The sequence below is a fragment of the Loxodonta africana genome, chromosome 7 (genome assembly GCF_030014295.1).
Source record: "Loxodonta africana isolate mLoxAfr1 chromosome 7, mLoxAfr1.hap2, whole genome shotgun sequence".
Taxonomy (NCBI): Eukaryota; Metazoa; Chordata; class Mammalia; order Proboscidea; family Elephantidae; genus Loxodonta; species Loxodonta africana.
Window position 1 is genome coordinate 80,190,590 of NC_087348.1, and position 26,902 is coordinate 80,217,491.

Sequence of the window (26,902 nt, forward strand, 5' to 3'; positions counted from 1 at the left end):
AAAGACGAGCTCATGCTTAGTATATGACTTAATTTCCACTTTAGGGAATCTACTCATTTAGAAACTCATATATGTGTACACACACATAACAGCAAAGAAATTTAATATTTGGCTTAAATTTCTCTTTCTTACTAATAATGGAATTTGAAGAAATAATTTAACTTGTCTAAATATGAATATATATAGACATACAAAAACAGTGTATACTTCATAGAACTACAGTGCTTGTAAAAAATAGTGTTTTTTTTTTAAGATAAATTATAAAATCAACACTAACCAGCCCAGGGGAAGAGGACAAGAAGGCAGAAAGGCACAGAAAACTGGTAGTGGGGAACTGAAGGTAGAGAAGAGGACGGTGTTGACATGTCGCAGGGTTGTCAACCCTTGTCACAAAAAAGATGTTTATTAATTGTTAATGAGACGCTAGTTTGCTCTGTAAATATTCATCTAAAATACAGTATAAAAAAGAAAAAATCAGCACTAATATTCTTGTTATTAAACTTAAAGACAAAAGTTTCAATTGATGGATAAATAATATTATTAGTCCCATTATTCCCCTTTGTCTTCCTACTTTTTAATACGTTCCAAAACAAAAAACCAAACCTGTTGCCATCGCATGAATTCTGACTCAGTGACCCCCATAGGAGAGAGCAGAACTGCCCCATAGAGTTTCCAAGGAGCACCTGGTGGATTCGAAATGCCGACCTTTTTTTGGGTTAGCAGCCACAGCTTATGCAGTAGATAATTCTACCTTTAATAATGGAAGAAATATGAGTTCTAAGATAGACCCTCCATTGCGTTGTCTGGTTAGCTCTCTTTCTTGAAGAAAATCCGGAGCACTCGCTTCCTAATCTGTTTAGTCCTGACCCCATAGATTACGGGGTTGAGGGCTGGAGGCACAACCACATACAAACTGGCTGAGAAGATGTGGATATATTGGGGAACATTGTGGCCAAAACGATGTGTTAAAAAAGAGAAAAATGCTGGCATAAAAAAGGCTAAGATAACAACAATATGCGAGCCACAGGTATTAAGAGCTTTAAGCCTGGCTTCCCAAGCAGACAAGTGGAAAACAGCATAGAGGATCCTGACATAGGACAGGACAATAAGAAGCACATCCAATATTAAGAGGGTAATGTTGCTTAGGCCAAACATAATGTTCATTTTGATGCTGGCACAGGCCAGACGGGCAATGCCCATGTGCTCACAGTAGCTATGAGGTATGATATGGTGCCCACAGAAGGGCAGCCTAAGGAGGAGAAACACTAGTGGAAGCACCATGTACAGGCTCCTCAGGATAGCAACGCCTGCAATGATGCTGATGATTTTGCTGGTGAGGATCATGGTGTACTGAAGAGGTTTACAAATGGCAATGTAGCGGTCAAAGGCCATAGCTACAAGCACAATGCTTTCCATAGCTGTGAAGAAGTGGATGAAGAACATCTGGGAAAGGCAACATCCAAAAGATATATCCCTGAGGCTAAACCAGAAGATGCCCAGCATTTTGGGGATGGTGGCTGTGGAGAGGCCAAGGTCAATGGAATCCAGCATGGCCAGGAAATAGTACATGGGCTCATGGAGACTGTTCTCAGTCTGGATCACAAACAGAACAACGGCATTCCCCAGGAGCGCAACAAGATACACAAATAAAAATGGGAATCCAATCCAGATGTGCACATCTTCTAGCCCTGGGATCCCCACCAGGAGGAATGAAGAAGGATAAAACTGGGTGTCATTAAGCACTGACATTCTTCCTGCCCAAATTAGATGTTCTGGCATGCCAGAGACAGTTCTTGGCTTCCAGTTCATGATTCTTGCTCCACTTCCTTCTTTTTTCCAGATTCCTTTTAAAATACAAAATAACATGGTCACCTTCCATCATTCCCATTCAAAAAGGAGTTAAAATACTCTTGTTATGCTAGCCCCACCTGATCATTACTCAGCACCAAGAATAGAGTCAGTCTCACTCTACTGCCACTTTCCCTACTAGCAAGATTGGGCATGAAGAGACCAGAGAAGAATATCTATCAGCCAGATGGAAATTTACAGTCAGGAGTGTAGCCAGAAATAAATGGGAAATAAAGATACAGAGTCTGTATTTTTGGTATTTTTAAACACAATTTTGGTTAATAAGCATGATAATTTCTTGGGTATTTATAATGCCAATGATCCCTTTATTTGAGAATGTAAAATCCTAAAAATTTAATGTGTTTAACACTTTCTGTGTGTGTTTATTGTGTGAGTGTTATTGAATACTAGATGGTCTGCCACATAAATGTTCTCAATTTTAAAAGTTCCATAAATACATGATTTCAGCAAGAGAAGGCAAGACAACAATTAATTTCAAAGTTGTGTTTCAGACATTAAACAATTTGGGTCTCATCATAACTGGTTTTTGAAAAAAAAAATCATATCCATTAAAAAAAATTAGATTTGAAAAATGGTTAAAGACAAGGAAAGTGAGCTGCTTGACAAAGAGTATTTTGCTGTTATGATGAAACATATGTTGAGAGATTATTTTAATCTAGATAAGTCTATGTCTTAGACACGCCACATGAAACACATCTAGTAAAGACAGTGTCCAAAGAAGGACAAGCTACAGAGGGAGGGGTTAAATTTTCTGAGCTAGATAATTTTCAAATAGTATGTTAGCCTTGTATGATGAGAGGAGGAAGCACTTTAGATACCCTACAATTTACTTCCTACAAAGACTCTATCCCAGATCTTAGTGTCTTTACGGATGCTCCCTCTTTAGCAACACAGAAAGAACTATTAAGTGATTTTGTTTTACAGCACTTATCCAGACTCTGTGGAAATTCTGAATTTACAGTAAATTAGAAACAAACTTAGGAGAAATCATTACTGGGAAACTTTGTGGGTAAAACTAGTTCTACAGAAAATATAAAAGTAGTCAAATGTGATGTGTGCAGCTGCACAGAGAGTTTGATTCAAATTTGATGGAATGCTTGGAGGTTGGAGTAAGTCAGAGTTGAGAGGCAAGCATAAGAGATAAATGAAGATTAGTACACACTGCTTTAAATCCACGAAAAGTGCCTGGCAAAAAGAAAAAAAAAAAAAAAAACTGAGCTGATTTGAAGCATATGAAAAAATAGAAGAAATGATAGATAATTTGGGAAATTTTCTCTGGAAGGATATATACATAGGACTTAGAAAATATATATGAGCGCTGGTGGTGCAGAGGCTAAAGCACTTGGCTGTTAACCGAAAGGTGGGCTGTTCGAACCCACCAGCTGCGTTAGGGGAAAAAGACGTGGCTGTATGCTTCCATAAAGATTTACAGCCTTGGAAACATGATGGGGCAGTTCTACTCTATCCTATAGTGTTGGTATGAGTAGGAATCTATTGGACTATTTGAGGTCAAGGGGTTTTCTTTGGATATATATATAAACTTCAGTTACTGGATTGTTACTGGGGCTTAGAAGGGGATAGCTGAAGTTTTTAGTGCTTTTTTAGTTGTAAAAATACAGAGAACACATTTGCCAATTCAACATTTTTTGTGTGTACAATTCATTAAAACCAATTACATCAATTATGTTGCTCAGTCAACTGCCAGAGATAAGGGTACGATCCTCCTACTTCTCTTTAGTAGAAAAACAATGGAAGTGGAGGGGTATCTGTCATAATGTTTTCCATCAAATGTTAATGAACTCTTCTATGTGCCAGTCTTCATGGGCAAAGGATACAAATTTGAATAAGATCCACCATGTACCCTCAAGAGGATTACTTGTAGTGAGGAAGATGACATTCCAAAGATGAAATTTGAAAACTGGATTTCAAGCGTTATGGTCAGAGTATGCATAGAATGTTATAGAGTTGGGTTAATAAAAATTACATGGAAGAGGTTAGGCTTATACTAAGACTTTTTTAAATTATGAAAAAGAAGAAAAGAAATTTCATGCCACTTGGAGAGAATAACAAGGAAAAGAAAGCAAAACGACCAGTAAGAATATAAAAAAGGAATTTGTTGTCATTTCTATGATCTTGTCCAAAGATTCAGTAGATTAATGACCAAACTCTTAAGGGCTCAGGGCCTAATCAGCCATAGGAGCCATATACAGCAGAGACTCAGGAAAAAAAAAAAAAAAAAGTATATATGTATCCCAAAAAACTAAACTACTCACTTATCTCTGTGGAATTTCCAGGAAGGTTCTCAAAACTGATGCTTTCCTTCTCTCTGTGAAAACACTATTTCAAAAGTCAATAGTCTTTGCTCTTGCTTAATCGTTACATAAATGTATACTGATATTTCAAAATATATCCATATACCATTCCATCTGTGTTGGATTTGGCAATAAGACTGTCCTAGCTCCTCCCAGCCCCTAAAAAATAAATAAATAGATGATTAAAAAAAAAAAAAAAAGCACCCAGAGGGCTTTTGGGGAAAATGAGACTAGAACATAACTCTGAAACACTTTGTCAGGAGGGATCAGTCCCTGGAGAAGGACATCATGGTCGGCAGAGTACAGGGTCAGCGGAAAAGAGGAAGACCCTCAATGAGGGGGATTGACACAGTGGCTGCAACAATGAGCTCAAGCATAACAACGATCGTAAGGATTGCGCAGGACCGGGAACTGTTTCATTCTGTTGTGCATAGGGTCGCTATGAGTCAGAACCGACTCAATGGCACCTAACTACAACATATATGTATATATCACTTCTATACCTGGTACAATTCTAGAAATTAGGGAAACAATGGCCAAACATACAGGATATAGAGGTGCATCTCTGTCATCAGTTCACTGTCCCTGTGGCTGTGTGTGTGTGTGAAAACTTTCCAGAGGTATAAAACCCACCACCCACTGCCAGAGGTATATGCATATATAAAAAAACAAGAGTAGACTTGAGGGGTTATCAGTAAAAGAATGTGCTTTCTTTCTTCATATTTTCACTCATCTAATCCTCCATTTCTCCATGCTGGCTTGGCATAAAACCTTCCTCATCTCTCTTGCTATTTTTCACAGCCCAACCATAAGATGACTTACCTTGATCACCAAATCTCTAAGAGCAGAACTTTGAACAAAACCCTTGACACCTTTCTGGGGCACCCAATTTCCAATGCTTAAGAGAAGTACCTATATACATTGTTATTGCAGCCCTAGTTCCCTTGGGATGGGAACTATAGTATCTTTGAGAACTGGACATTTAATTATAGGCACTGGAGAATTCCCTTTGCAATCTCCTTCTCCCTACATTAAGCCTGTTGGTGTTGTTGTCACGTGCCTTTGAGTAGATTCTGACTACTAATGACCCTACAGGACAGAGTAGAACTGCCCCAAAGGGTTTCCTAGGCTGTAATCATTATGGGAACAGATCTCCAGGTGTTTCTCCTCACAGACCCAGTGCTGTGTTCAAACAGCTGACTTTCAATTAACAGTCGAGGGCTTTAACCATCGCATTGTGGTCCTAATACTAAGGCTTGTTGTTGTCGTTAGGTGCTGTGGAGTTGGTTCTGATTTATAACAGCCTTCTGTACAACAGAAGGAAACACTGCCTGGTGCTGCGCCATCCTCACAATCATTGATATGTTTGAGCTCATTGTTGTAGCCATTGTGTCTTTCTACCTAGTTGAAAGTATTCCTCCTTTTCCCTGACCCTCTAATTTACCTAGCTAAGACTAATTTTTTTTTTCTAAGACTAAAAGGCAAAATTTTTCATTACTTCTTTACTTTTACCAAATAATCCATTCCTTTACCAACACTGATAGAATTTGTGATATGATTTCTCCTTTCAAGATTAAATTTTAAAGTTCTTGCTTTTTTGGCCCTAGCTCTATCATATCCTCATTACCTTATCCATTAATTGTCTCTCTCTCATTTATCTGGAAACTCTTTTCCCTAATCATAATAAAATATTCAAGTTGCCTGGACTAAACCAAAAGCAAAGAAGTTTCCAGAATAAAGTGAATGCTTTGAAGGCCAGCTTGATATAAGAACTATATCCAAAATCAACTATATTTCTTTAGAGCAAAAATAAACAAGAAAAACTCTTTAAATTATAAAATCTAAAATAACACAAAATATCACTTACTTTGGGCTAAATCTAGCAAACAATTTGCAATATTTCTATAATAAAATTATAAAAATTATTGAGAGTAATTTTTTAAAAATAAATGCCTAAGACATACACTATGTACATGGTTTGCAAAAACAGATAATTTTTTTAATAATCCTCTATACTGAGCTATGTATACAAGGTACTTAGTATTCTTGAGGGCTTGTTTGTCCATTTGTTTTCAAACTGTAATATATATTAAAAAGCAGTAGGTCTCATGGTCTCGGGGAACATCTATCTCAATTGGCATAACATAGTTCATAAAGAAAATGTTCTACATTCTACTTTGGTGAGTAGCATCTGGGGTCTCAAAAGCTTGTGAGCAGCCATCTAAGATTCTCCACTGGTCTTGCCCCTTTGGGAGCAAGGGAGAAAGAAGAAAACTAAAGATAAAAGGGAAAGATTAGCCCAAAGGACTAATGGACCATGTCTACTACGGCTCCACCAGACTGAGTACAGTACAACTGGATGGTGCCCAGCTAGCACCCCTGACTGCTCTGCTGGGGATCACAATAGAGGGTCATGGACAGAGCTGAAGAAAAACATAGAACAAAAATCTAGCTCACAAAAAAAGATCAGAGAAACCCCAAGAGTATGGCCCCCGGACACCCTTTTAACTCAATAATGAAGTCACTCCCAAAGTTCACCCTTCAGCCAAAGATTAGACAGGCCCATAAAACAAAATGAGACTAAAGGGGCACACCAGCCCAGGGGTAAGGACTAGAAGGCTGGAGGGGAAAGGAAAGCTGGTAACAGGGAACCCAAGGTCAAGAAGGGAGAGTGTTGACATGTCATGGGTTTGTTACACAACGTCATAAAACAATGTGTGTACTAACTGTTTAATGAGAAACTAGTTTGTTCTGTAAACTTTCATCTAAAGTACAATTAAAAAAAGAATTGAAATAAACAAAAAGTAATAGGTCACAAATTACCAGACAATCTTGACGAATTTAGCTTCATTAATTAAAATTGTTGGATATTGGTTCAAGAATAGGTAAATGGGCAGCACAATAGTCTAGAAACAGAACCACATATACATGAATGCATGATTTATAACAAAGATAGCACTGAAGAACAGTGAAGAAGGAATAGACTTTTAGACAAATGGGAAGAGTCAATTTAATAGCCAATATGAATCAACTGGATATTTAAACATAATAAAACGACCTCACTTCCTTCCATAAAGAAAATTTAATTTGAAATGGAACGTTGATAAAAAGATGAAATATATAGAAATAAAGTTTCTAGAATAAACCATAGAAGAATGTCTTTATGATCTCAGTGTAGGTGAATATTTCCTAAAAGGTGTACAAGTTGTAAAAACGACCTTAAATTCTTGCTTCCCTAAGGAGTGCCCTTTCAATATGATGTTTAATATCCTCTCATCAAGAGTTGGAGCCATTATTCCTGCCTCTTTGTTTGGGTATGTGATGTGTCCTTTGCTGTTAGTAAACACAGTGAAACTAGAACATTCTGGATAAGATTGTGAGGGAAGAAGGCCTGTTGGCTTTGGACTATACTGTCAGAGATTAGCACCCTCTGCCACTCCCCTGGAAAACTCCCCTCCAAAATGGTGGTGGTTGAACAATTTGATGAACATAATTCATGTCATCGAACTGTAAATGTGAAGTCAAATGCTTGGTTACATTTATATTTACATCAATAAAAAAAATGTTTCCAGAAGACACAGTAGAAGAATTTTGAATAGCATAAGTACAGAATATAGGATCAGATTAGAGAACATAATGACAGCCTAGCAGAAATGTAATTTTCATGTCCCAAAATAATGTAATTTGGCAATGCCTGAGCACCTCCTACATTCAAGTCATTTTGCTTGGTGAGAATCAAAGGATAGAACTGAGTTAAACTTCATTATAATATCAGTCTATTAAAAGAATGGGAATGTATATGACAACTATTCCTAAAAAGATACGCATATAACCAGTTGTTGTCAATTCCAACTCATGGTGGCCCATGTGTTGCAGACTATAATAGAGCTCCACAGGGTATTCAAGACTGTGACTTTTCAGAATAGATTAGCAGGCCTTTCTTCTGAGACACCTCCAGGTGGGTTCGAATAGCCAACCTTTTATTTAGTAGTTAGGCACTTAACCATTTGTGCCATGCAAGACTTCCTCTCTGTATGTATATATACTGTTTCCGTTTTTTTGTTTGCGTGTGTGTGTGTGTGTGTGTGTGTGTGTGTAGCCACGTTTGTCAAGTTGACTTCAACTCACAGCGACTTTATAGGACAGAGTAGAACTGCCCCATAGGGTTTCAAAGTAGTGGCTGGTGGACTCAAACTGCTGATCTTTTCATTTGTAGCCCAGCTCTTAACCACTATGCCCACAGGGATCTCTTTTCTATATGTACATATACACATGCATATATGTACACACACACATGCACACTGATGTCCTATGTCCTAGCATTCACAACTTGTCTGTTAGATTAATGCAGAGCCTACTCCCTTGTCTCCAGTCTGTCCCTCATGGTACTCATCCTCCCCATCATCCTCAAATTTATGTTCCCAAATCAAGTCAGATTCTATGCAATCTCTGCTTAAAAATCTTTCCAAAGATTCCCCTTTTCTGCATAGTATACTGTATGTAGGCATTATATGATAAAAATACAAACACCAAAATAATCGAAGTCCTTCACTTATTGCCCAATCAACTTTTTAACCTTTACTTGCACTTCATGGCTCCTCAATCCATATCCTAGTCTTTGGTAACCAAGTGACCTCCATAAAAGTTATCACCTCTCATTTCAACTTGCCTTCAACTCTTCCCTCAATTACTGCTTTCTCCATGATAATTTTCCATGTGAACCAACCAGGTATGATCTCTCTGTCCTTTGTATCTTCATAAGAGTTGTTACCACTATTTTAACATTATAACAGTGTATGTGTGAATACATACATATATATATATACACACATATGTATATACACACACACATACACACACACACACACACATATATATATATATGGAAACCCTGATGGCTTAGTGGTTAAGTGCTATGGCTGCTAACCAAGATGTCGGCAGTTCAAATCCGCCAGACTCTCCTTGGAAACTCTATCAGGCAGTTCTACTCTGTCTTATAGGGTCACTATGAGTTGGAATCCACTCAATGGCAGTGGGTTTGGTTTGGGTATATATATATAATACAAAACACAAAACAGAAAGATTTGCTAATGACATTTTCTTAAGTCACACCATGATGACTTCATGGCATAAATTAATGCTTTAATGGCTCTTGAGGAAGACGCAATCAATATCATCCCCCATCCAGGCTTCAACTCCCTAAAGGATAGTCCCCTTTCTAGCAGCTAACCTTACACTTTCTCATGAGCTAAAGAGTTATATTTGGCATGGTGTTTCTCTGCAGCCATATTTATCCCCAGAGGACTCTGAAGACTAAGCTCGGGGATTCTGGGGCATACCCACACTTAGGAACACCATCACTGGCTATAAAGTTTTTCTCCATGTGACTGGATAGACACTTGGGGCCCAGCAACTTGAAAGTGTTCCCCATCATCATTTTTAAGCATCTGCTCCCATGCTCATGATTCAGCTTCAGGTGAGAACAAGGAATAGAAGTATTACAGGGGTAAATCTCTCTCTCTCTGTCACACACACACACATACAGGTTCACTCACTCACACACGCACACATGCATGTGTACACACATACTCACACAGCACACTGCTCACAACTAAAAAAAAGAAAAAATTTTTTTTTTTTTTCTAAACCACGACAAATACAGTCTCGTAGTAGCATGAGTCTACTTGCTGTCACACAATAGTTTAGATTTTTCTGGCCAGCAAATTAATTGTTGGCAGGGAACCAGTTCCTTTAACTGGACTTCTTGTGGTTCATCTGAAGGAGAAGAATGTTTGTTGCAGACCACTGTTGTATGTCTGTGTTTGCGGAGGGGACTAGAGGTTTGACCAGTGTCGATATTCAAAGAAAATGATCTAGGTGTTATCCATGTGGTCTTCACTATTTTCCTCTTTCCTCTCCCTCACAACCTTAGTGAATTTAGAGATTGTCAATTGTGGCTTGGACCCTGAGTGCCTATATTGTTTTATGAAAACCTATCCAAGCCTTTTTATTGTAAGACCAATATACCTACTAGATCACACAGAACTCAGGGATTCTGGGACATCCCTACATTTAGGAACACCATCTCTGGCTATAAAGTTTTCTCCATGTGACCACTCGAGCAGACTTGGGCCCTAGCAAATTGAAAATTCTGACTCTGCTTCATGGCCCAATCATGAAAGTACCTGAATGGAGGTTGTTATTTACTCCTACAATTGCCGCTGCAGCAGCATATTGACAGGGAACTGCCAGAAATTCAGGCAGGATTCAGAAGAGAACATGGAACCAGGAACATCATTGCTGATGTCAGATGGATCCTGGCTAAAAGCAGAGAATACTGGAAGGATGTTTACCTGTGTTTTATTGACTATGCAAGGGCTTTCGACTTTGTGTATCTTAACAAATTATGGATAATATTGTGAAGGATGGGAATTCCAGAACCCTTAACTGTGCTCATGAGGAACCTTTACATAGATCAAGAGGTAGTTGTTCGGACAGAAGAAGGGGATACTGAGTGACTTAAAGTCAGGAAAAGTGTGCATCAGAGTTGAATCCATTCACCATACCTATTCAATCTGTATGCTGAGCAAATAATCTGAGAAGCTAGATTATATGAAGAAGAATGGAGCATCAGGATCGGAGGAAGACTCATTAACAACCTGCATTATGCAGATGACACAACCTTGCTTGCTGAAAGTGAAGAGTGCTTGAAGCACTTACTAACAAATATCAAAGACCACAGCCTTCAGTATGGATTGTACCTCAACATAAAAAAAACACAAATCCTCACAACTGGACCAATAAGCAACATCATGATAAATGGAGAAAAGATTGAAGTTGTCAAGGATTTCATTTTACTTGGATCCACAATCCACACCCATGGAAGCAGCAGTCAAGAAATCAAAAGATGCATTGCATTGGGCAAATCTGCTGCAAAGGACCTCTTTACAGTGTTGAACAGCAAAGATGTCACCTTGAAGACTAAGGTGTGCCTGACCCAAGCCATGGTATTTTCAATAGCATCATATGCATGTGAAAGCTGGACCAAAAAAGAATTGATGCCTTTGAATTGTGCTGTTGGTGAAGAATATTGAATATACCAGCTACTGCCAAAAGAATGAACAAATCTGTCTTAAAAGAAGTACAGCCAGAATGCTCTTTAGAAGCAAGGATTGCGAGACTGGGTCTTACATCCTTTGGAAGTGTTGTCAGGAAGGATCAATCCCTGCGTTGCCGATGCCTATGCCTTTAATTGAAGAAGGTTCTTGCCTCTCACTGGTTAAGAATGAGCAGGAAAGGCTCTGAGAATTTTTCCACACAAGCAAAGCTTTATTAAAAGAGGCTTGCAAGCAGAGACAAGGAGGGCCTAGGGAACACTTTCCCCCATCTCCCAGAACAAAGAGCTTACATGGGTTTTTAAAGGTTTTTGAGGGAAAAGATTTATGTTTATTCATAAATAAAGGCAGGGTTTTCCAGAAAGTGGCTCTTGTGGGCAGGGATGTGTTAAGTATGGTGGTTGAGCAGCAGTTTTCTAGGATGGCTTCAAGATAGCTCCAGTCCTGGGGGCTTCTGGGATTCATAGGAGGACTTATTTTGGGGTGCTGGACCTGAACAATCTTTTGGTCCCTGAGTTCGATTCCGGAGATCCGACTGTAGCTCTCTGTTCCCTTGGTGGAGGGTTACATAGCGGTCAGAGGTGGATGTCCTGTTCATGTCCCTGGGACTGGTTCCATCCGTTTGCTCCTGAAAAAAGAAAAAAATAGCTTTGAGGAAACCTGTGAGTGTTATCATTAGGTCTCCTTGACTCCTTCCAGGATGTGTTTGGTCTGTTGGTGATTGTCCCTTATCATCTATTTGCAACTCTGGTTACATACAAGGCTAGAATCGACCTCAGGAGCCTCCAGATTCCCTCTTACCTGGAGAAAGACATCATGCTTGGTAAAGTACAGCGTCAGTGGAAAAGAGGAAGACCCTCAATGAGATGGATTGACACAGTGGCTGCAACAATGGGCTCAAGCAAAACAACGATTGTAAGGATGGTGCAGGACCATGCAGTGTTTCGTTCTGTTATGCATGGGGTCACTATGAGTTGGAACCAACTTGACAGCACCTAATGACAACAAGAATTGCTCTGGTGCCACCAAGCTTGAGAAACCTGTGAAGAAAGAAGGGAATAAATTGTTTCTTTTCAAACCAAGAAGCATTAGGTTATATACGTGTTCTTAGGAATCTAGATACATAGATCTGAGTGGCTCTGTGCTACTCCTTCACTCTGACTTCTTCTGTGCCATCCCTCCCTCTACACCTCCTTCTCCTCACTTGATGGTTCACTGAATATAAAGCGCGGACTCTTTGTAGTGAAGTGATATTTCATCCATTAGATGAATGAGTTTTAGCTATCTGCAGCTAAAATAAAAATAAAATATTGGAGAGCATTAGTAATTTAAATAACTAGCTTTTATTGAGGCTATGCTATGAGCCAGTCTCTTTACATATATTGGTTTTATTTTTGTTTAAAACAAAACACGTTAGTTAGCATTTATTATCCTAATTTTACAAGAGAAGAAACTGATGCAGTCAGTTAAGGGCTTTTTCCAAAATCTCCATCTAGTAAATGGCATCACAAAATTTCAAGCCATGTCTTACTCCCAAGTCCACATAAACCACCTGTAATATATTGCCATTAGAGTAAACAGGAAAAATGGTCAGAGGGTAAAAACAAATCGCAAGCTCATAGAATTGAGAGATGTTGGGCACTAAAGGGGGAGGATCTTATAATGTATATATATAACTAAAGCTGTTATCATTTAGCTTTGGAAATGAACTTTCAGGCTGGGCTCTTTGTCAGTGTGAACATCTAGGAAAGGGTGGCCTTATTACTTTGCCTGCCAGGAGTGATCTTTGGGCTTATTAGTCACACAGGGTCTGCCATTGTCTATGGCACACAGCCGTGGAGAAACATTCTTGTCAAAATTCTGAGAGGGTGGAAGTCTCGTTGGTTTTGAACTCTACTGTAACGGATTGGTCCCTCTGACACTAGTCTGAATACTTTTCTTGATGTGGGAAAGTGTCACATTGAGAAAAAGCAGCACTGAAGAAAGGACTGACTCTAGACTGTAAATCTCATGATGTGTCATCCTCCATAATTTCTGAGGAAACATACACATACTGTATCATTGTATAGTGATAATAAAAGAAATTGCAAATGTACAGCAAATGTTGGGACTGGTTACACTGCAAATGAGCTAGTCAGAGTGAGCCCTTTGGATAACAGGACTTGTAAGGGGAGAGTTGACTGAAGTATAAGAGTGAGTCATACTGATATCAGGAACATTTCACACTGAGCAAAGAGCAAACGTAAAAGCCCTGAGGCATCAGTGGATTCGGTTCTTTTAACATTGAAGATGTGTCTTGGGCATGGGAAATAAAGACATGATAGATGATGGACCACACAAGGATCTCACAAGTTTGTTCTTATGCCCAATAGGTATAAAGGAAAATAATCCTTAGCACAGATAAGGATGGAAATTATTATGTGACATGAAGTAAGAATAAGGTGTTTGAAATTATTATTGAAAGCTTTTTTTGCCAGGTGATTGAACTTTCCTGTTTCTCTCCCTCTTCTTTTTTGTCCTTCAGTATTTCAGTCTTCTTGGGCTGTCCTCGATTTCTGCACAGGTTCCTTTTTTTTTTTCCCCCTATATTTCTATGAATTTGTTGAGCAGCCTAAGAGTCTGAGCAAGAAGAGTCTCAGAAGTCAGGACAGGAAGAATCCAGGGGAGCAGTGCAATGGCTTCAAAAATCCTGGTGAACCTAGAGGAGGAAGCAACCTGCCCCATTTCCTTGGAGCTCCTGATGGAACCCATAAGCCTAGATTGTGGCCACAGCTTCTGCCAAGCCTGTATCACTGTGGATAACAAGAAGTCCATGGTTAGCCAAGAAAAGGAGAGCAGCTGTCCTGTCTGCCGGATCAAATACCAGCCTGGAAACCTACGGTCTAATCGGCATCTAGCCAGCATGGTAGACAGACTTAAGGAGGTGAAGATGAGTCTAGAAAAAGAAGAGAAGGAAAATTACTGTGTCCACCGTGGAGAGAAACTCAGGCTTTTTTGTAAACTGGATGGGAAGTTCATTTGCTGGCTTTGTGAGAGGTCTCAGGAGCACCATGGTCACCCCACATTCCTTGTGGAGGAGGTTGTCCCAGAGTACCAGGTGAGACCAGGGTGGAGGAAAACAAGGTAGAAAATAGAACCTCATGGAAATCACCACTTTCCATTGTACTTTAATTACTTTGTCACCATAGACCTGAGGTCTGTTACTTATTTCCATACCCTACACTCCGAGGCCTGAAGGACATTCCTGCGTATTTCACCCTTTTAAATAATACACCTTGAATACAGACTCTTGGCCAGGGGTAGATAATGTTGTACCTTCTGCTAGTTGGGTGGATATTTGGTGGCCAAATGAAACTCTCATTGCCCCAGCTAGAGGGCAGCTGCGGAACTTGATAGGTCAAAAGGAAAGGACTTCTCAGGTTCTTTTTCTAGGACGAGATAGAATAATGCTATTCTTGATGAGGTAAAAATGACTTCTGTCATCTGAGATGTAAAGAGTACATTCATCTTCTTAGATTTTTTTTTTCCAAGTCATAGATACTGATGCCAGTCTCACAGCTTTTGTAAACTCTTGTCTCTTCTCTGATTAGCCTGATTTCTCCCTCAATTTAACCTCTATCCAGGTGCTAAGAAAGCTCATAGTTTGATTGTTATGTGATTCAATTTTCCCAGAAGAATCTTCAGGCAGCCTTTGAGAGTCTTAGCAAGGAGCAGGAGAAAGTTGAGAAGTGGAAAGCTGACCTCAGAGAAGAGAGGGACTCCTGGAAGGTAGGAAAAGTCTCTTCCTGAGGAAGTTCTGAGAGGTTCATTGGCAGGGTCCTAGTCACAAGAACACCTTGACCTCTTTGTTCGCTGATAGTTAACGAGTTCATTAAACACTTAATTAGTGCTGTTCTCTGTCCCTTCCCTGATGGAAGGTTAGAGGGTGGAGAGTGAATCTGTGAAATGAATGCAAATATTTACAGCCAAAGATACAGAGGTTACTTTCTGGTGAGGAAGGCTGGTGAATCTTGTGTCCCAGTCCTGTCATAGTATCTAATGCTGTGACTCCTCTGATGGAAGACATTTGACATGGCCCAGGGTTTTGACCTCAGTGTTAAACATTGAGCTGGTGGTGGGGGTGTGGGGAAGTGGTGAGTCATGCAAGGAGACATGAGTGCCCTGGGAAGCTCTGTGAAAGGTAAGCTTCATCTTGGTATTTCACTTTGGCTCAGGATAGGCTTTGATATGGCTGACTTGTAGCCATTGTTTTGGGAAGTGAGGGAGGGAAAATAATAGGAAAAAAATAACAGCTTTCCCCCAGTTGCTTTCCTGATTCTATATTCCACTCCTTTGAGAATTTACCAAAGAAAATAGTTCCCTTCCCGGGTTCTAGCCAATTGCAAAATAAGCCCTCTGCTAATATAGACTACACACCTCCCCCCCTCCCCTTCTCATCTCTGAAGAAATACATACAGACTGAGAGACAGAGTGTCCGGGAAAACTTCAGTCAGCTGAGAAGTATCCTGGACAATGAGGAGCAGAAGGAGCTGCAGGAGCTGAAGAGCAAGGAGGAGAGTGTTATGCAGAACCTGTCAGAGGCTGAAAATGAGCTGGGCCAGCAGAGTGATGATGTGAAAAAACTCATGTCAGATCTGCAGCATCGGCTACAAGGGACAACAATGGAGATGCTGCAGGTACGACTTGGGAGAGAACCTCTGTATTTCAGATTTGAGAAAATTAAGACTAAATGTCTTCTTTTCTGCGTCACTGAACTTTTTCTTGTGGTGCCGCTAAAGTTCATTTGGTCCTATAGTACCAGTTCCCAGCATGTATTCCAGAGATTATAGGAGTAATTGACTGCATGAATACCAAAGGAAAATCTCCTTTTTATTGATTTATGAAGTGCAGTGAAAAAATTTGGAGAAATTGGAGAAAAGATCCGTTGTATCCAGTGACGTTCTCTGAGCCCCTGTTATCTGTGATCTAATGTTGAACATTTGTCCAACACCTGTTCACTCAGTTTAATCGCAGGCAAACGAATACTCTTTGGATTCCAAAGATATTTTTTCCCCTTCTGTCCTTGTAGGATAAGTTGGGATCTGTCCCTTCCTCTGTTTTCTGAAATAAAATTTGTGAAGGGTTGGTATTATTTCTCCTTCAAATATTCAACAGAATTTGTCAGTGAATCTATATTAGTCCAAGCTTTCCTTTTTGGAAAGATTTAAAATTTCTATACCTGTAAAGGTTTATTTCAATTTTTTTTTCCTCTCTTTATTTCTTCTTATATCAGCTTTTGGTAATGCATGTCTTTCTAGGAGTTTTCCATTTCATCTAAGTTGTCTAATTTGTTGACATAATATTGGGCACAGTATTTCCTTATATTCCTTTTCATTTCTGTAACTCCCTTAGTGATGTCCTCTCTTTCATTACTGATTTTAGTAATTTTTTTCTTGCTCAGTTTTTTTGTCAATTTTGTTGATCTTATCAAAGAACTTTTTTTATTTCATTGATTTTGTCTATTTTTTAACCTTTGTGTATATAAAAATGGCATGACTGGCAGATCTTACTTCCTCTAACTTCACAAGGAAAGGAAGAAGGCAGGATCAAGATCAGCAGCCCCAGGCTGGTTCCTGTGAGGCAGAGGTCAGACATGTCTCCATCTTCCAACTTTTTAACCAAATTCTGACACCAGCCATCAGTCCCTCCCACAGTACTCTCTCCTTCTCTGCTGGGCTAGATAATTTGTTGCAGTGACCACACAGAACCTAACAGACAATACAGTTACGGGGTTTAGTAGGGAAGTAACAGGCTACATTTCAGGATCAGGCATGACTCAGGATACAGTTCTTCAGTCAGGACAGCTTCTTTTCAGCCATGCCTGCAGGCAAGCTTCTCTGTGGCCCTTGGCCTCTCCGACCCTTGACCCCTTAGCCCCCAGCTTGGCCTCTGCCCTGCTTGGGCAAGTATTACACAGCTCTTTAGCTCTGCCAATAAATGCCAAAAAGGACCCCAGTCTGCTAGTAAGCCTCAGCCTGAGAGAGCTCATCTTTCTCGCTCTGTGGGCCGGAAAGCCCACCGTGCTGTCTCCTCCTGATCTTCTGGTCCTGCTGCCTGTTTCCCTGCCACTGTTTTTCACCATCTTACGCTGCCTCCAGTGTTACAGCTTTCTGTCTCCTGGGTCTAGAACGTTCTCAGTGCAGGGATCCCGGGTCCAGAGGACACGCTTCACTACTAGTTCTTCTTTCTTGGTGGTAGTGAGATCCCCTCTCTGCTCTCAAATTGGCTCTTTTTTAAGCCTAAACCCCCCGCCAAAAAACCAAGCTCATTGCCGTTGAGTCAATTCTGACTCATATTGACCCTACGGGACAGTGTAGAAGTTGAGCATCTTTTCAAGTGTTTGATAGTCATTCGAATATCCTTGGTGAAATGTCTGTTCAAATCCTCTGCCTATATTTTGATTGGGCTGTTTTTTTGTTGTTAAGTTGTAAGAGCTTATATATTGTAGCTATTAAACCCTTATCTGATATAAGGTTCCCAAAAGTTTTACCTCAGTCTGTAGGTTGTTTTCTTCATTTTGTTGATGAAATAAATCCTTTGATATACAAAAGTTTTCAGTTTTGAAGAGATCATGTTTATCTATTTTGCCTTTTGTTGCTTGTGCTTTCAGTGTCATATCTGAGGATCCATTGTTGAAGACTAGGTCCCTATGTTTTCTTTTAAGAGTTTTATGTCTTACTTTTAGATCTTTGATCCATTTTGAGTTAGTTTTCATATGTGGCATGAGGTATAGATCCAGGCTTATTCTTTTGCCTGTGGAAATGTAATTGTCCTGGCACAGTTTATTAAGGGAGACTATTTTTTACCATTGGATGGATTTTTAGCCCCCTTGTCTAAGATCAGTTGACCATAGTTGGATGTGGTTATATCTGGACTCTCAATTCTATTCCATTTGCTTATATGTCTATCGTGATACCAGTATTAGACTATTTTGATTACTGTAGCTTTATATTTTCAGATTGAGAAGTATGAGTCCTCCTACTCTGTTTTTTTTTTTTTTCTTTCAGGGTTGCTTTGGCTGTTTGGGGTCCTTTGCTGTTTCTGAGGATTGGCTTTTCCGTTTCTGCAAAGGAGGCACTTGGGGAGGGGATGCTGGAGCTGTGGGTATGTGGCACTAGGAAGGGAAAGTGTAAGGACCATGTAGGAAATGCTTCTCTTACCTCTTTGTTCTCATCTTTGGCATACGCCTCTCTGGATGTCTTTGAAGCAGTTCCCTGCTCACCTGTACAGGGTTCTGCTGATTCAGACACAAAGTTTATATTTCTTGATATTCTTGTGGAAAGATCAGGAACTTACTTCTGCTCTTATTTCCGTCTTCCTGGAAGTTTCTTCCCTTTCTCTTTAGCTGGTTTCCTTTATATTAAATATATATATTTTTTAATGGTACTATTATGATTTCTCTGATTTTTAAACTCTGTTTCTTTGAGTTGTTTTCCTAGTGATTGCTCTAGTAATTGCAGTATGCATCTTATCCTATCACAGTATAGTTCAGATCAATAAAGTTAATTCCAATAAAATATAGAGACTTGACTCCAATATTGTTTCATTTCCTCCCTGTTCTTTGTGACATTATTATCATATATATATGTCATGTAAACTCGGTGCCATTGAGTTGATTCCGACCCATAGCAGCCCTATAGGGCAGAGTAGGACTGCCCCATAGGATTTCCAAGGAACGGTGAGTTCGAACTGCCAACCTTTTGGTTGGCAGCTACTCTGCCACCAAGGATCCATATATTACATGTATATGTACAATTATCAATTGTATTTTTAATTATTGCTTTAATAATCTTAGGTTTTTTTTGAAGTGGCTAACAAAAGAAATGAGAAAAATATTTATAGTCTTTTTTATTGTTGTAAAAACAGAGGTAACACAACATTTACCAATTCAACACTTCTCATGTACAATTCAAATGCAGCCGTTACCAACATCCATTGACATTTTCCATCCCCATAAACGGAAACTCATTGCTATCATCTTTTATATTAATCTAGATTTTTTAGCATTTCTTCTAGTCTTCAATTCTCCTTATGGATTTGAGTAGGAATTTTCTTTCTGGCTGAAGGACTTTCTTTAACGTCTTCTATAATGCTGCTCTGCCAACAATAGACTCTCTCTGTCTTTATCAGGGAATGTGTTTATCCTTCTTCATTTTTGAAGCAAATTTTGCTTTATATAGAATTCTCTATTGTTGGTTTTTTAATTTTTTTTCAGCACTTTGAATCTGCCAATCTAGTGTCTTCTAGCCTCCATTGCTTTCAGATGATGACTCAGGAAGCAATCATATTGTTGGTGTCCTGTGTGTGGTAAGTTTTTTTTTTTTTTACTTCTTTCTGTATTAAATGTTTCCCCTATGTCATTGTTTTCAATGATGCGCATAGGTGTAGATTTCATTGTATATATCTAGTTTGTGGTCATTGAGCTTCTTACTTAGATGAGTATATTATATTTATAGAATTTGAATTTATCCTATTACTTCTTCAATTTTTTTTTTTTTCCTCTTCTCTCCTTTTGGGACTCCATTTATAAAAATGTTGGTACATTTATCGCTGTACTGCAGTTCTCTGAGGCTTTTTTCTTTTTTCTCCCTGTGCTTTAGATTCTAAGGCTGCTAACCAAAAGGTTGGCAGTTTAAATCCACCAGCTGCTCCTTGGAAAGCCTGTGGGGCAGTTCTATTCAGTTCTATAGGATCGCTATGAGTCGGAATCGACTCAAAAGCAATTTTTATTTTTGCGGGGGCTTTTTAGATTCGAAAATTTCTATTGGTGGACCTTCAGGTTCAGTGATATTCTTCTGCCATCTTAATCTGCTGTTGAGCTTCTCAAGTAAATATTTCATTTTTGTCATTTGATTTACAAATTACAGAATTTACATGTTTAAATATAACTTTATGTCCCTCTTGGGAATCTCTGTCAATTCATTTTTATCCTACTTTAATTCTTCAAGCATTGACTCCTTTAATTTTAAATCTTTTTACAATAGCTGCTTTGAAGTGTGTTGTCACCTAACTCTCACATCTGGGGTCATTCAGAGGCATTTTATATTGACTGGTATTTTTCCCCATGAGTATGGGTCGTATTTACTTGTTTCTTTGTGTAGTTCATAAATCTTATTGAAAAATAGACATTTTAATAATATGTCATTGAATTGCTGGATTCTGAACCCCTCCCCGAAGGCTGTTTTTGTTTCTTTCTTTTAGTTACTTGCCTGGGACAAATTTATAAAACCTGTCCTCCCTTTGGTGCATCGCTGCTGATGTCTCAGTTTCAGAGAAAAAAAAAAAAGTATAACCTATCATCCAAGGGTTGCCCTGTGTGCCAGTGCTTGTCTGATCACTAAGCATGAACAGAGAAGTTAGGTCCAGCCACTTGAGGCAATAAAGTTGCTGTTCTCATCTAATGGATCTATGTTTTGTTAGGGGAGCGTGTTCAAAGTTCAGGCCATTTTATGATCTGGTATGTTTTTTAGTTTCTGTTAGGTAATTTCATACCTCCTATGCATAAGTCTGCATCATTCAGATTGGCCAGGATTTTGTGGTTGGCTTGACCCTTCTCTGTTCTCCACTGTGGATACATCCAACTTTAGACAAGAATATAGTTTCCGCAATCACGACTGCAACCTTAGGCTAGTAGAGTTACTGGCCTGTCTCAATCACCTGTCTCTGAGAATGCCACCTCTGCCAACAATGTCACTGTGTGAGTATTACCCAGTGCTCCAAATCTAGTGAGCCCCCTTCAGCTATGACAGCAAAGTGGTGCAAACTCATCGCATGCCCCATTCTCAGAGAATCTATGTATCATCTCATTTGCAAAAGTGGTGATGGGAGCAGCCTCAAGCCAAAATGCCAGATATGCCCACTATTCTTAGCTAAAGAAAGATTTGTTTTACCTTCCTTTACTCCTTCTCTAACTCTCTTCCTATCTTTACGTAGATACAGGTTTCTGACATACATCATTTCCTTCTATCTGAAGAACTTATCCTAACATTTCTTGCAGTGCAGGTCTACTGGTAACAAATTCTCTCAGTTTTTGTCTGAAAAAGTCTTTATTTCTCCTTCATTTTTCAAAGCCAGTTGTACGGGGTACAAAATCTAATGTTGGTGATTTTTTTTTTTCTTTCAATGCTTTAAATATTTTGCTCCACTGTCTTCTTGCTTGTATAGCTCTGAATAAAATTCCATTGTAGTATATGTCCTTGTTCTTCTGTAGGTAAGGTGTTTCCCCTTTACCCTTGGCTTCTTTCGAGATTTTCACTGTGTTTTTTTTTTTTTTTTTTCTGTAGTTTGAATATGATATGCCTTGGTGTAAATTTGTTGGGATTTGTTTTGTTTGGTGTTCTCTGAGCTTTCTGAGTCTGTAGTTTGGTGTCTGTCTTTAATTCTAGAAAATTCTCAGCTGTTATTACTTCAAATATTTCATTTGCTTCTTTTCTCCTCCCTTCTTTTTGTGCAGCCATTACACATGTGTTGTACCTTTTGTTATTGCCTCACAGTTCTTGGAATTCTGTTCCATTTTTGTTTTATTTTGTTTTCTCTTTGCATTTCAGTTTTAGAAATGTTGGAAGTTTCTAGTAACATACCTTCAAAATTAATGGTTATTTCCTTAGCCCTGTCCAGCCTAAGATTGAGCCTATTAAAGGCTTTCATCATTTATTTCTGTTATAGTGTTTTTTATTTCTAGTATTTCTTTTGATCCTAATTAGAGTTTCCATCTCTCTACTTACAGTACCTCTTCCCCTTTTAAGTTTTCTATTAGAGAGCTTAGTATATTAAGCATGTTGTCCTTTGGCGCCATCAAATTGGCTCCTACTTATAGTGGCCTTTTGTATAATAATATTAAGCATAAGCCAAAACCAAACCAGTTGCCATCAAATCAATTCTGAATCTTAGGACCAAGTAGAACACCCCCTTAGGGTGTCCAACACTGTAATTTTTATGGAAGCTGACTGCCGTGTCTTTCTCCCGTGAAGCAGCTGGTGAGTTTGAACCACTGACCTTTCAGTTAGCAGCCGAGTGCTTTAACCACTATATCACCAGGGCTCCTATATTTTAAATTAGGGGCCTGATAATTCTGAAATTTCTGTCATATCTGATTCTGGTTCTGATGTTTGCCTTGTCTCTTCAGGCTGTGCTATTCTTTACCTTTTAGCATGCCTTTTCATTTTGTTGCTGTTGTTATTGAAAGCTGGAATATGCCAGGGTGGGGGGAATAACCATTTTGAAATATACCCAGAGTATTTCATTCTTGGGACTGCCTTCAAGGAAAACTACTTTTCCAGAGCTTTATCTGGTCTAGGGGAAAGGTAATTATATAAGTCTAGAATCCACCAGGTGCCCCTCGGAAACCCTGTGGGGCAGTTCTACTCTGTCCTATAGGGTCGCTATGAGTCAGAATCAACTGGACGGCAAGGGGTTTGGTTTTTTGGGTTTTTTTTTTTTTTTTTAAACCAACTTTAGCCTTCCAGTCTCATATAAGGGGAGGAAAAAAAAAAAAAAAAAAAAGACCAGGAAACTATTCTGAATGTTATAACCCAGGCACTCAGGCTCACTGAAAACAGAATAAAGCTGAGATTTAATTATAAGAATATGAAACTCTTCTCCTCCCCAATACCTAACCACTGTGTAAACAGGGCTCCAGTATAGTAACAGTGAATTACAATTGAGAGAGCTGCAAGAAACAGACTGTTTAAGAAAGAATTTCTAAGGGGAAAAAAAACAAAACAAAAAACAGGAGAGACAAAAGCAAGAACACTAGAGGAAATGTAAGCCTCTAACTTGTAGTTATAGTAAACATTAAACTCAGTCTAGCTGCTAAGCAGATAAATTAAAAACTTCACACTAAAGATGGATTTGCCCTAATTCCTACTGAGGCACAATATGTCCAGCTTTTTGTTTGTTTTTGATGTTTCTGTGGGGGGAACAGTAGCATGGAGCTGCTTATACCACCAGCTAACTGACATCCCTACTCCTGGAATACCCTTTGAAGAACCACACACATCTCACTTCAGTGCATGTGGATGGTTTGGGCTAATAAAATCAGTAGCATCAAGGATGGGTGTGTCGCTCAGTTCTAGTTAAATTAGTTTATGCACATCCAGTGTTAATCATCATCAACAGTGTGATTGTTTTAAGTTAGGTGCCTGATCCAATTCAGTTTGATGCTACATTTTATTGCAAATATAACATCAGAATCTTATTGGAACTTGGAAAAGAAGTTCTCTTTTCTGCTGGAATTTATATCAGGAGATTCATGCTCCCTCATATACTGTCTGAGAATAAAGTCAATGTAGAGGAATCAGTGAAATTTGGAGAAGAATATAGACCAGACCCTTATGACAAAGTTTGAACTTCAAAATTCAACTCTGACTAAAGTTACAACTGTCCGCAAATCCTTTTTTCCCCTTGAAGCAGTTTTTATTGAATTCATGTCATATACAATAAAAAGCCCTACTACAGGAAGAAAAAAAATTGTGTGTGTGTGTGTGTGCATGTGCATGTGTGTGTATATGTATGTCTAGACCTAACCATTGCCCTAGTCTTGGTGACATGGAATGGTAAGTCAGAGTAAAGGAGAGCAAACATTTTTGTAATTATCTATTCAAACAAATAAAGTGGTACCTGCAACAAAAAAAAAGAAGAGAATATGGATAAAAGAAATGAAGAATATGAACTAACCTGGCTTGGTAGAGTCTGGAGTTTAGGGTAAAATATTGTAGTTTTTTACAACAGTGACTGAGTGGATATTGGTAAATTATGGTCAGTGGGGTAAAAGAGGGAGACAGAGTAGGTCTGGTGAAGAGTAATTTAACACTTAGACATCTTGAGTTGCTGATTCCTGTGGTTTCTTCACTACTGAATATATTTTATTCTTCATTTTAGACAAAGTCTGAGAAAAGTAGAGAATTGGAGATCAACAGTACATGCATGTGTGTTGAATTAAGGGAATGGATGAGGCCACTTATAGTTAATGTATAGAATAAGAAGAAATAGATTTGAGAAACACCTACATTAATATACGCACTTGTTTGCTTGTATCCTCAGCAAAAAACATGTAAACTTCTTGAGGACTGTTATTACTAATAATTCACCTTTGCTTATGCAAAGCCTGGCATGATAATAGTATATCACTTTACATATCTTTTGAAGAAATTAAAGATCCATGAATTATTCAAATCATTTCATGGGAAGCCAAATACATTTGGGAGAAGTATCATGAGCCTCTTCTTTCCCTCATAAATAAATCTCTTCTCCAGTTACTGGAAGTCTCTTGCTGTACTTCTACAAATGTCAAAGCTGTTTCAACCTTTTAGGGAATGTGAAAATATCACATGAAACCTCAGGGATGGTCAGCCTGGGTCTTATATTTCCTTTTGTCCCTCACTTTGGGACTATTATTCCTACCACGTCTGGGAGTGGTAGGGATGTGATAAGCTTTGTAAGTGGGAATGGCCTATCACTCCTTGATTCTTGTTTTCTCCCTTCTCACTAGGACGTGAATGACGTCATTCAACGGTATGTGCAAGAAACCAGGGGTGGTCCTTTTGTGCTGTGAAAAGAGGTTTGTAGCCGTGAGAGTTGTCTGATGGTCAGTCAAAATGAAAATCTCCAAGGAAAGGAATACTGTATGTAGTTTTATTTTAAAATTCTGATCACAAATCAGCATTTGTGTATTCCATAACTATTGAGAATAGACCAGATTCTTTGGTACTGATGGTGGGGGTGGTGGTAGGCCATAGAGTTAGGGCCTGTAGGAAGATTAGAGATCAGAATCCTGTGAATTCATGGATTTTGTTCACCACATGTGACTGCATCCAGCTCTGCTTGTTGTGTTTCATAGGTATTTGCCTTATTGCAGGAGGGTCCCGTCGTCTTCATCTGTCAAGTAGCCAGAATATCTTATGAGGATAAATCCTTTATATTTATGTTTCTCCCCTGGGAATAAAAGAAATGATGTCTTTCTATGCAGTTCTATTTCCAAAGAGAACTTGAGTCTTTGGGAATAATATTTTCACTCTAATCCACAGGGTTGATAATTAGGTCCCACACATTAGAAGCCTGTATGAAAATGTGCTGTCCTTATGGCTAAAATTATACCTTTACCTGACAGCATCAAGTCCTTTAGAAACACGTGAAATTCAGACCACTATTACTTTAGTATTCATAACTTCTTGTTGGAAAATGTTAGTAATTTTTATCACAGAGAACCCAAAACCTTAGATGTTCTGAAAGCCTCCCTTGGGTCAACTGTCTTTGAATACCCTTGGGTCTCTCCACACAGAATTCCCATACTTAATATCTGTCAAGTCCCAGCAGCCAGGTTCCACAACCTTTCTGCCTGGGAAGCCACATCCATGGCAGTGATTTTACTCTCAATTTTTTATAAGTACTGATTTTTAAAAAAATTCATTATTTTATATTATTGCATATGATTTCCAGGAGGTAGAGAGTAAAAGGTGATTTCCTTTTACAAGGAAGAAACTGTGTTTCTGAGAGGTCAAGACCTTTCCCCGGTCCCCTAGAGGGAAAGTGGGGAGGTGTATAAAAACCAAAAACCTGTTGCCATCAAGTTCATTCTGACTCAACTATAGGACAGAATAGGGTTTCCAAGGAGCAGCCGATGGATTCAAACTGCCAACCTTTTGGTTAGGAGCCAAGCTCTTAACCACTTTGCCACTAGGGCTCCAGGGAGGTGTATATGAGCACATCATCCTCTGGCTTCAATGTCAGGACTCTCCCTTCTCTCTCTCAGGCTCTCAGAGGGTCTGTGGTCGATGTTGCATCAGTGTGGTGAAAAGGAAAAAAATCAGTGGTGTTGGAGGGAAATAAGGTCAGAAGTGTGGAGTCAATTTTTATCTCTAGGAGTAAGAACACGATCCTGGAGAAGCCAAAAACATTGCCCCAGAAACCAAGGAGAATATTCCAAGTTCCAGATATGAGTTTGATTTTGCGTGTGATGAGAGGTAAGACCCGAGGAAGTGTGTGATTCTGGGATTTTTGTGAGGGGGGGCTAAATAGGGGAGAGAGTAGAGATGAGGGTATTGGATTACTATGTGCTGATGATGTCATGTTAAGAGGAAATGGTCGGGTATCTGTTCCTCTCATTCACCTGTTCACTGTTTGTCATAGATTCCCCTTCTTCCCCTAATCAGAAGAGAAAACAGATACCAGTACAGATACCAGTGCTGACTCTCTTGCTTGTATTCAATATCATGGAATCTTTTATCATTTCAGAACTGGAAGATGTCCAACGCTACTGGCGTAAGGAGAAATCACAGTATCCTCAAGCCATACTGTTCTCATCACCTTTCACAATTTTCTGTTCTCTAGTAGGTCTCACTCTTTGAGCCCTATGTGTCACCTTCCAACACACACCTGCATATTCAAGTTCCCAGTGTTTTGCCTCTCCCTGTGACTCCCGAGCAAAATTATTCCCAGTTCCCTCTCAGGTTCTTCTCATGATTCCTCTCTTAATGTCACAGATAAATCTACCTCATATCCCTCTACCCTGTAATTGCTTTACAGTAAACATGACACTGAATCCAATCAACCCTATTTCAAATGTCGTCA

General features: G+C 39.1%; 2 protein-coding genes across 2 annotated transcripts; one reads left to right on the forward strand and one right to left on the reverse strand.

The window, feature by feature from the left end:
* Window positions 1-807: 807 nt before the first annotated feature.
* Window positions 808-1,916, reverse strand: LOC100672981 (olfactory receptor 52E8-like). Its single transcript, XM_003423407.4, has one exon. The coding sequence runs from the start codon at window positions 1,864-1,866 to the stop codon at window positions 808-810; it is 1,059 nt and encodes a 352-aa protein (XP_003423455.4). The 5' UTR covers window positions 1,867-1,916.
* Window positions 1,917-13,970: 12,054 nt separating this feature from the next.
* On the forward strand, window positions 13,971-26,695 carry LOC135231981 (tripartite motif-containing protein 5-like). The gene is made up of 5 exons (XM_064289226.1): window positions 13,971-14,393; window positions 14,969-15,064; window positions 15,742-15,972; window positions 24,825-24,847; window positions 26,195-26,695. Exons 1-5 carry the CDS (start codon window positions 13,971-13,973, stop codon window positions 26,316-26,318), a joined length of 897 nt encoding a protein of 298 aa, XP_064145296.1. The 3' UTR covers window positions 26,319-26,695.
* Window positions 26,696-26,902: the final 207 nt, after the last annotated feature.